The sequence below is a fragment of the Micromesistius poutassou genome (genome assembly GCF_964030765.1).
Source record: "Micromesistius poutassou genome assembly, chromosome: 20".
Taxonomy (NCBI): Eukaryota; Metazoa; Chordata; class Actinopteri; order Gadiformes; family Gadidae; genus Micromesistius; species Micromesistius poutassou.
In genome coordinates, this window is record NC_140290.1 from 4741411 (window position 1) to 4752451 (window position 11041).

Here is an 11041-nt window from a genome sequence, read left to right on the forward strand (position 1 = left end):
TCTGATTTCTGTCCAACCATGACTCAACTCATCCACACTCAACTATCAATCTTTGCATTGGCTATACAACCCTCAGCTGAATTTAACTGAAATATGGTTATGGTTTTTTGCAGATGCCTTTATCCAAAGCAACATGCAAAAATATCATAAATATCACAGGCATTTCTATGCACAGTAATCCCTTATGCGTGGGATTACATTTTCTGGTTCTCAAATCCTAGCGGACATCCTGAAGAACTACTGAAGAACTATGGACAGGGTGATAAAGGTGGCTTGAAAATGTGTTGTGAATGTTGCAGAGTGAGTTGGAGAAGGGTCCACACAAAGGAAAGTGGAAGGGGCCAATTCCTTTCCTAAAAAAACATTGGGACCTTGACCTAACATCTCCATCCTAGAGCCATAGCTCTGTGGCAGACCAGTTCTCAAATGCATATTCGTCAGAAACTTATTTTCCCTCTCAAAGCTGTGCTATCAACTTTCGCAGACCAAAATGCCTCTAGACGCAATTGGAGACCTACAGACCTACAACCAATCAGAGCAATTAAAATGTGGGACATATTGGGGGCAGCCATTATCGATGTTTATGAAAATGCCTCGTGCCACTCCCGTTAGGCGCTCCTCATGGCAGAACAAATAAAACGTGAGCTTGTAGATTCGTGCTGTTCCCATTATTGTGACCTAGCCTGGAGACCATCCTGATCACTAATGGCACATTTCCACTGGCGGGTACGCTTCGGACCCAGCACGCCTCAGCTCAGTAGTGAGGGTGCGGTATAGCCCAGCTCAGTTATGGCTAGGGTTGCCAACCGTCCCGTAAAATACGGGATCGTTCCGTATTTGGCAACTAAAAGACCTGTCCCGTAATTAACTGATACGGGACGCACTTTGTTCCGTATTTTGGGGTCGTGGAAGAATGACAGCTCGTTATGGTGATTCTCAGTCACTCGCTCACTTGCGGACTGCGTGCACACCTCCCACGGCCACACACACAAGCAATAAGAAGCAAGACCCCCCCCCCCGTCAACAATCTTGTCTGCCCGCGATCCTGCATAGCCCCCCCCCCCCCGTCAACAATTGGTACGAGGCCAAGAGGTGTCCCTTATTTGAAACTCTGGGAGTTGGCAACCCTAGTTATGGCTCACGTTTCCACCGCTGCCAGTACCCTTATGGGCGGGGTTTAAGCCGGATGGCGATAGCCACGGCAGCTACATAAGCATCGTGACCTCATAGCAGCCCGACACAGTGTAGCCTGCTAATAAGTCCAAGGAAAAAGAAGAACGCGCACAATGAACAAAGTTCATTGTGTTGTTTGTTATTATCCCCCTGTCGCACGGAAGGGACGATTCTGTCGACCAATCAAAAGGACAGCGTGTGTAGCTCAAACTTGCCGGGACCCTTTCAGGCGTCTCAGTACCTCAACGGAGTAGTACTGCGAGATGAGAACGACTCAATACGGCTCAGTCCAGGTCACGCCCACTTTTGGCGGTGGAAACACGACCCGTGCCGCACCTTTGCAGACTGAACCGACCCGCACCCTGGGGTGGAAATGTGCCAATAACCTCACATTCTGTATTGCTACAAGAGTCAGTCTGGACCTCTAGCCGCCCACATCAATTTCCTGAAATTGCAATGTAATCGGGCCTATCTGGGACTGTGTCGTAGTTGTCTGTCCAGGCAAGTTCTCCCGTCCACTGAAATCGATGTTTGTGTGTGTGTGTGTGTGTGTGTGTGTGTGTGCATGTGGGTGCGTGCATAAATTACACAACAGGTGCAAACTCGACTCCATATATTCTGACACTAAGTGGCTACAAATCAAAGTTATCAGTACTCCTTTATTCTTTTTCTTTTGCCATGAAACAGGGCAGGTACCGGCCACAGAGATTATATTCACGATGTGCTCAGTCCAGAGAAAACACTGTTGTCTGGCAGACCACAATAGCCAATAGTCGTTAATCATACTGTATTTGAAGAAGCTACGCCTTTTCCTTTTTCACTTGGGTGGTGGCCACACAGCAACAAAGGTCAACCCGTCAAAAGGCTTTAGATTGGACAACACAGATCTGGGCTTAAACCATGTGTACTGTGATTATTCAAGGTTTGGCATGGCATTTTAAAAACGTATTCCAGGTATTTCGTATTGTCTAGGAATCAGTAATGTCGATGCCATGGCTGTTATTGTTTATAATAACTTGAGTTGCAGTCAGAAAATGATTACAGAAAATCCAGTAAACATATCCATGGAATACATTTTGATCTGATATCAGTTCACTAAAGACTTGATTGTCCATATCTACTGTATGAGTAATTTATCAGAAACACCATGGCATGTGTAGGTGTGTATACCAACTTCTGGGAGAGCACATTTAATGCTATAACCTGATTGGTTCTTTGAAGGAGGTCCAGCTGAATATAATTCAGCTCCTGAGTCCCCACTAGCCTGTTGTCAAGCTCAGGTGAGGACAATTTGTCCTGTATTGTCTAATATAAAATGAACAAAAATTTAAAAAATGATTGACAAACATGTGTATGACTTTTTTTTAGGTATTCTCGGTTCAAACCATGGGGATTTATGTGACTATATTTGCAGTTCTACTGTTGAGTGGTAAGTAATCTTATCTAATCTACATTGTTGCGTTGTGGAAAATGAAAACATCAAGTTCAGGCTATGAATTACATTTACATCATAATACTAGACAATAGTTATATCATGTACTACACTTTTCTACCTTCAATTTTATGTAGTTGTAGACAATTCTGACCAATGAAGCTTCTCAAATGCTAAAACTATAATGGTTGGACATCTTTAAGGATTCTGCAATGCAGGACCAGCAACTGTGGCAACCCAAAAAGGCATGTGCTGGGCTCTCGGTAACACTAATTACCGTACCTTTGATGGCTATTCGTACAACTTCATTGGCAACTGCACTTATGTCATGGCTAAGAACTGCGATGTAGACGCATCCATTCCAGCCTTTGAGGTGGACGCAAAAAATGTCAACATCCCCAATACAAACCTCACAGGGGTGGGAATGGTCACCATCAGTGTTTACGGGACCACTATTGATATTGTCCATAATGAGTTTGGCCTTGTGCGGGTAGGTGATTTCAATTAATACATATACTGTGGTAACTCCAACATCATCACACGATGTCCTTAGATTATTTGTGTACATTATGCTGCAGATGTTCGAAAATGCATGAAATTTATTCATGTGTACGAATAATTTTTTCAGGTAAACAAACAACTTTGGAATCTCCCCATCAGCTTGGACAATGGCAAGGTGATTCTGTCTCAGAGGGGGTTCTCCGTAGTTGTTGAGACAGACTTTGGCCTAGTGGTGCAGTATGACTGGCAGAAGTATCTCACTATCACAGTTCCAAGTGAATTTGCAGGCAAGGTGTGTGGCATGTGTGGCAACTTTAACGGCAAGCAGGATGACGACCTCACCACTCCATCTGGGGCGTATGTCAAAGACCCACAGGACATGGGAAATGGCTGGAGGGTTCCTGGTGTTGTCGGTGATTCCAATTGTCAGGATACCTGCAAAGGACAGTGTCAACTCTGCAAGCCCACCTTTGTGGAACAATTGGAAGACCATATCATCTGTAGCTCTCTGTCACAAGTGATGGATAAGGATTTCCAGGCCTGCACCCGTCTCGTTGACCATAAGAAATTTCTCCAAAGCTGCATGGTCGAACTCTGCAATGGTGTCCCAATGAAGGAGTACTACTGTGACACTCTGCAAATGTACTCGGACTACTGTCAAAGAGCTGGAGTCCTGGGCCAGAACTGGAGGGAGGCCAACAAATGCTGTGAGTAATGCAGAGAATAGCATTCTTAAGCATTCTTATTCTTAAGCATTCTCATATACAAAAAACTGATGCTAATATGCTATCCATATTTAGCGCCACCCAAGTGCCAAGAGAACAGCTACTATGAGCGCTGTGGCTCTAGCTGTCCTGCCACCTGTGGAGACCTCACTGCTCCCTCCACCTGCAAAGCCAGCTGCGTGGAGACATGTACCTGCAATGACGGGTTAGTGCTCAGTGGCAGCAAATGTATCCCCAAGGCCCAGTGTGGCTGCCTGTACGATGGCCGGTATGTGGCAGTTGGCGCCTCCTTCTGGGGTGGCGATACTTGCACTGAGTGGTTCACATGCTCGTCTGAAGGGAAGCTGACCATGGAGAAGACTAGCTGCCCAACGGGGCAGCAGTGTCAGGTGGTGAAGGGCATTAGAGGATGCTATGCTGTGAACTATGCCACATGCATGGTGTCTGGTGACCCCCACATTGTGACCTTTGATGGTGAGCTCTACAACTTCCAGGGCACTTGCACTTATGAATTGGCCAGTGTCTCCTCCAGTCAGAAGACCCTTGAGAATTTCAGTGTTATTCTGCAGAACAGTGGGCAAGATAAGAGGACAGGCTCTGTGGTTAATCTGGTAGAGGTGAAGGTCTATGGCAACACTGTCAACATTAGCAAAGAACAACCTGGCTTTGTCACGGTAAGGACTTGAAAATATATACAAAAAACAACCCAACTCTATGTTAAGTTTTTGGTTAGTATTTGTAAAAACAATAACAAATATGTATTTCCTTTTGGTCTCTTTAAGGTCAATGGTGAGCTTTCTTACCTCCCAATGGCACTAAATGGCACCAAACTCCAGCTCTACACAATCGGTTGGTTTGTTGTACTCGAGACCGACTTCGGTCTGAAAGTCTACTATGACTGGAATAGTGTGGCATTTGTCCAGGTGCCCAGCACTTACAAGGGCTCCATGATTGGTCTATGTGGCAACTACAACCTTAATCCCAAAGATGACATGCAGATGAAGAATGGGAAAGAGGCTGCCACTGCAGAGGAACTTGGCCAGAGCTGGCAAGTTGCTAGTACCCCTGGTTGTGTCAATGGCTGCACAGGTCCATGTCCTGGCTGTACTGCCAGCCAGAAAGACCAGTACAACACTAACGCCTTCTGTGGACTCATCAGTGACCCCACAGGCCCATTCCATGACTGCCACTCTGTAGTTGACCCTGCCAAGTTCCTCAATGACTGCATTTATGACGTATGTCTGTACCAGGGAAGAGGGAGCATGCAGTGCAAGACCATGACTGCCTACACGGCAGCATGCCAACTCAAAGGTGCCAAAGTATACCCCTGGAGGTCAGATACACTCTGTGGTAAGAAAACCTTTGAACCAATATTTATCGAACAACTGTAAAACTGTGAATACAACCGCTTTTAACAGTGCAAGTGATTACTCTTTGCTTGTAGATGCTCAGTGTCCAGTGAATGGCCACTATGAGATATGCAGTGCTGGATGTCAGAAGTCCTGTCAGAACCCACTCTCTTCTTCTGACTGTGGGGCTCAGTGCATGGAAGGTTGCATCTGTAATGACGGTTTTGTTTTAAGTGGAAACGAGTGTGTGCCTTCTGCTCAGTGTGGTTGTCCGTTTAATGGAAAATACTACAAGTATGGCCAAGTGTTCTACCCTGATGGGCTGTGCCAGCAAGAATGTGTGTGTAATGGAACGGTAAGAAGTATATAAATCTGAAAAGTTTCTCTAAAATATTGTTTGTTAAAGATTATTTCCCCCAAACCCTGATTTACATATCAACAAATTAACTTAATAAATTGAAGAAAGTAAAACCTAAACTCCAATTTGTACAGGTACAATGTCAGAAGTTTTCCTGCGGGCCCAATGAAAAGTGTGAGGTAAAGGATGGTGGTCATTCATGTCAGCCTGTTGGAACAGGAGTCTGCTCCATCTCTGGTGACCCTCATTACAACACCTTTGACAACAGCACCTATGACTTCCAAGGCACGTGCACTTACACTGCAGCTGAAGCCTGCCATCTGAGTGGCACAAGGCTCCCACCATTCTCTGTGGCCGTGGAGAATGAGAAGTGGTATGCCATGAACAGCAACCCACAGGTCTCCGTCGCCAAACTTGTCGCAGTGAAAGTTTACGGAAGCCTATTAGTTCTTCGACGGAACCAGATTGGAATGGTTATGGTATGTCACTTAGAATTTTGTGTATAGATAAATATAAAATGTAATAAATACAAATGACGTAAAAAAAAAAGTGTAAAATATCTTCTTCTTCTTCAGCTAAATGGGATCTTAGCTCACATCCCGTTGAATCTTAATGAAGGTAAAGTACAGGTTTACCAAGACGGCTACAACTACGTGATCCTAACTGACTTTGGCCTGAGGGTGACCTATGACATGATCTATCACATCACCGTCACCGTACCCGGCAACTACAGGGACCACACCTGCGGCCTGTGCGGGAACTTCAACGACAATAACGCAGATGAGTTCATGCTGCCAGACGGTAAAGTGACCAAAGACTTGCAGAGCTTCGGGGCTGCCTGGAAGGTGGCCGTGCCTGGCGTGGTGTGCGAAGATGGATGCAGTGGGGACCTCTGTCCCAAGTGTGACGACAGCAAGAAGGAAGTGTTTGAAAAGGACTGTCAAGTCCTCACCGATCCCAAAGGTCCCTTCTCTGTGTGCCACAATGTCATAGACCCTGCCTCCTTCTTCAGAGACTGTGTCTATGATGTCTGCATGGTGAATGGGGACAGGGAAGTGCTGTGTGACAGCATCTCAGCCTATGTGATGGACTGCTTGACCTTTGGTGTGAAGATTCCAACCTGGAGGACACCTACTTTCTGCCGTAAGTGTTTCATTCATAGGCCTTATCTATTCATTCATGTGAATTTATCAATTCTCATCAGTGAGGACACCAGGGGGAGCTTTGTTTATTTTTCTATGTATTTATATCCTTTGCATACAGCCCTCACCTGCCCTGCAAACAGCCACTATCAAGTCTGCGGCCAGCCTTGTGATACTCCATGCCCAAGCCTCTCCAGCATCGTCGCCTGTCCCGAAAAGTGTAGCGAGGGCTGTGCATGCAATGCAGGCTACAACTTTAACGGAACTGGCTGTGTTAGCTTGGACCAATGTAGCTGCTATTTTGAAGGGAGGACCTACAAGGTAGGCCTGGTGCCATGGTAGAGCCAATTTTGCTACTGTTGATTTGGCTAGCGTTTTGTATGGCGAAAGCAGGATGCTGTATGAAGCAGGATGCTATATGACTTTTAATAAGAATAAGAGTATAACAAACAAAAAGGCAAACAAACAAAACCTGGGCTCAGAGCAAATTGCCTCTGGACACAATTGGATATTCCGACAACCAATCATAGCAGCCAAATGGGTTACGCAGCACTAAGCGATGCAAAAACATCTTTCTTCTAAACAAAAGCTTTTTCTCTTTTGTTCTTCTTTAAGTGAAAATATACCGTCCAGTTCGTTTAATAATGTCTCGATAGCGTAATCAACAATCTTTTTGTATGGGAGCTGAGCTGGACCTTATCTGCAGGGAAAATGAAACATGAGCTTGCGATATTCTTCTGGTTTCTAGGCTAAGAAATCCTAGGTTTGGTGACAGAGCTGCACACATAGATCATGTGTCTCGTTAAGGAATAATACATTGCCTCCTAATCTTTTATTGTTTGCTGTTAATGTCCTTGTTGAGTTATTCAATCATTTGGAAAACCTTGTTGATTAAAAAAACAAAACATGTTATTGGTAGCCATACAATGAACATGATGCTTGAACTTTGTTGACTTTATCTTGCAGGTTGGAGAATCTATTGTATCTGAGGACTGTCATACAATCCATACCTGCCAAGCCTCAGGAGTAGTTGTGTCCCAGAGCATGCTTTGTCAGAACACCGAGATCTGCCAAATCCAAAATGGAACCAGAGGCTGCTTCCCCAGAACATGCCTTTTGGAAGATAACGGTTCTCTCACCTCGCTTGATGGAACCGGCATCTTCTTAAACTCAGGGTCCTTTGAGATCATCCAGGTCTGTGACCCAAATGTGACAGATCAGTGGTTTAGGGTTGTTGTAAAGTTAGAGATGTGTGGCACTCCTGCAGTCAACTCCATTGTGGGGGTTTATGTGTACTTCACCGACATAACGTTTACTATCACAAACCACCATGGCATTTGGGTGAGTATCTTTACAGAGCAGATTCAGAAACTTTACTGATAATAGATACCACTCCCTTACTGGTGATTTGTAATCAAACCATCTTTGTGTGCAGGTAAATGGAAAGGCCATGATTGGAAGCAGTTTCAAAAAGAGCAACATAGCCCTGACGGTCTCTGGCAATACAGTTACAATCGACAAGGACAATAGTCTTCAGTTGTCTTTTAATGCTTTTAATGAGCTCACGATGAGCATCAGCGGTGACATGGCAGAGCAGGTTTGTGGCGCATGCGGTAGCCTCATGACTTTAAAAGACAAACAGTCCCTGGTAGGGATGCTGGTTCTGGGAGGAGGCACCATCGCTGTGAACACTGACAAATGGAGGGCTCCTGATTTCCCGGAATGGTGAGTGATACGATGAATGGTGACGTGGATCTAAAAAACATAATCATGGACAATTCAGAACCAAAGGGGAAAATTGTAATACTTAAGTCAATGTTCTAATTATGACCTGTAACTATCTTTTTTTTTAGTTGAATGTAAAGAACAGCATTCAAAATCCTACAACCGCAACCAATCCAGATCCTTCATCAATAACGAAGAAGAGGTCCATTGATTATAGGCCTCACAAATCCTTAACCGGTGCAATTAACTATTTATATATTGTAAAAACTAATTTTTAAAGCATAATAAAAAAGAAACATTTGGCATCTGTGTGCAACATATGATATCATTGACCTTCTGCTTGGGAATAAGTTATCTTCAATAAATGGTGCATTAAACAATGTTTGTATTTAATAACATTTTTACTTGTTTGTTTGTTTGTTTTTACATTTTTTACTTTTGCTTAAAAGTCCCAGTGCTGTATAACAGCAGTTAAATATAACATATATTTGAACGAATTGGGGATAGAGCCTTAAATAAAGTGAAGGATCTTAGCCTCCTCATCACCCTTTTTCAATATCTGAAAATACCAAAAGTGATTCCAAAACTACAAGGGCAATAATGAAATAAATGTGTGTCAATATCACCTACTGCATTATTAGTTGGTAGCCCTATAATACTATAGGGCCATAGTACAATATCTGATGAGCACCAGGGTCAATATTTGATGCAAATAAAGTAGAGCAAAGATTTTAGAAGAGGTATTTTTAGACGGAATCCCCAAATAAAAATAGTTAATCCAATGGATGTGTATATCACATGATGTGAAAAAGAATGCTATTACTCTGCATGTGCATGTGCACAGTTATACTATACATCTCTTGTTGTGACATGCTTCTTACTTTGGGGTTTGAATTTTGTTTAGTTTAGCAATAGTTATGATAGACTAAAAGTTGAGAATCTAATATGTTCTATGGGTGTGTTATTTTCGAAGACTGATTTCTGTCATGTGCCTTACGACGTTTTCGCATTTCGGGGAGGGGCACACTCGGGATGAAGACGTTAAAGTATAGCAGACTTGCTTCAATCAGACCTGTCTTTTTTTAGATTTTGATGCAGTTTTTTTAATGCATCCCTGAGATGGATGACAGTAAGTGAATAGATTAAAGGGGAATTTCACCGTTGAAGACATGAATCTGTATTGAAAGTGGGTCATATATGTAGTCAAATAGTAGCATAAATTTCCAATTTGGTGCCTTCTTGACCGAGAAAAGGCAGACAATGACTTTTTGGCACTTGTAGGTTGAAGACGACAACTCCCACAATGCCAATCAGCGTTCACTCCCTGAGGGACGTAACATAACAGCCAATCAGCGTTCACTCCCTGCAGTCCAGAGAACTGCAGCAGGAGGAGAAGTGATTGTTGCCGTTTGCGGATTCCCGGAGCTCTATATTTAAATAATATAATATTATATAATATATAGGTAACTTTATAATATAATATTATATAATATATAATATCACAGCCAAAAGCTGTGTGCGCCTCTGGATGATATTATGAATTAAAGACTGTGTCGGGTTCTCTGACGTCTCTGGTCCTTCCACAAGAAGTAAAGACTCGTGAGGGTTATCTCAGCCAGAGTCCTGCATGGGCTCGGGTACCCGCGACCCGCGGCACAATTTGGATGAAACTGATGAAAAATAATGTAATGTGTCGGACACGGATGCAGGTCGGGTCGGACGCCTGAACAGCGCGGGTTTTGCAATTGTGAGTGAGACTACTAAAACCGTCTACAGTTAGCTTTTTTTTTTTGCACAGCAATCTAAAGCACCATGCCAACACCAGGTAGTGTAATTCCCCGGCGTTCCATCTAATGTGTCTAATTTTCCTTCAGGTGTGGGTCAGGCGTCGATATCAATTTATAGCGGGTCTGGTCAGGTGCGGAATGTAATTTGCGGGTACGGGCAGGTGCGGGTTTGCAAAATAAGGCCAGTGTATTGATTCTCGGCCATGGTGGAGAAGGAATTGGGGGAAGAAACGTTGGCTTTGACTCTATGAAGCCCAGATTGAACCGTGACTTCAGATTGATGTGAAAGGACCAGAGATGTCGGAGAACCCGACGCAGTCGTTTATTCATAATATCATCCGGACCGGAGGCGCACAGCTTTTGGATGTATTATAGATGTCTATATATTATATTATATCATTTAGATATAGAGCTCCTGGTCTACCACCGGAGCTCCCGGAGTGTTCTAGAATATCAACGGCAAAAATCTGTGTGCGCCGCATCATATTATGAATAAACGACTGCGTAGGCTACTACATCAATGCTTCTTTAGCCTTTGTGTGATTTACCGGTCACACGGTAACGTCAAAATCCATACCGTAGCGCAAATTCACACCGGTGTACTCTCTATATACCGTTTATACCATACACCCCTAAGTCCCACCCACTTGAACTAGTGCTTGTAGTTTTTTAGAGCCCCCCCCCCCTCCATTACACTTCCTGTTTTAAATGACGCAATAATCTTCATTTTGCGTCACTTAAAGCAGGAAGTGTTAGAGGTAGATACGGATCTCTCCCGTCTCAGGGGAAAATGAGGGAATGATGCACGACCATTCAAAAATATGACTGGGTTTCTAATGATACAAAGCT

General features: G+C 43.8%; 1 protein-coding gene across 1 annotated transcript; it reads left to right on the plus strand.

Annotated features, from left to right (window-relative positions):
• Window positions 1-2320: 2320 nt before the first annotated feature.
• On the plus strand, window positions 2321-10310 carry LOC311365294 (IgGFc-binding protein-like; the record flags this gene model as incomplete). Its single annotated transcript, XM_084484812.1, has 13 exons — window positions 2321-2329; window positions 2542-2602; window positions 2809-3095; window positions 3234-3813; window positions 3907-4505; window positions 4614-5181; window positions 5276-5535; window positions 5673-6017; window positions 6114-6681; window positions 6802-7001; window positions 7647-8021; window positions 8116-8405; window positions 10280-10310. The coding sequence occupies 13 exons, from the start codon at window positions 2321-2323 to the stop codon at window positions 10308-10310; spliced, it is 4173 nt and encodes a 1390-aa protein (XP_084340938.1).
• Between the last annotated feature and the right edge of the window lie 731 nt (window positions 10311-11041).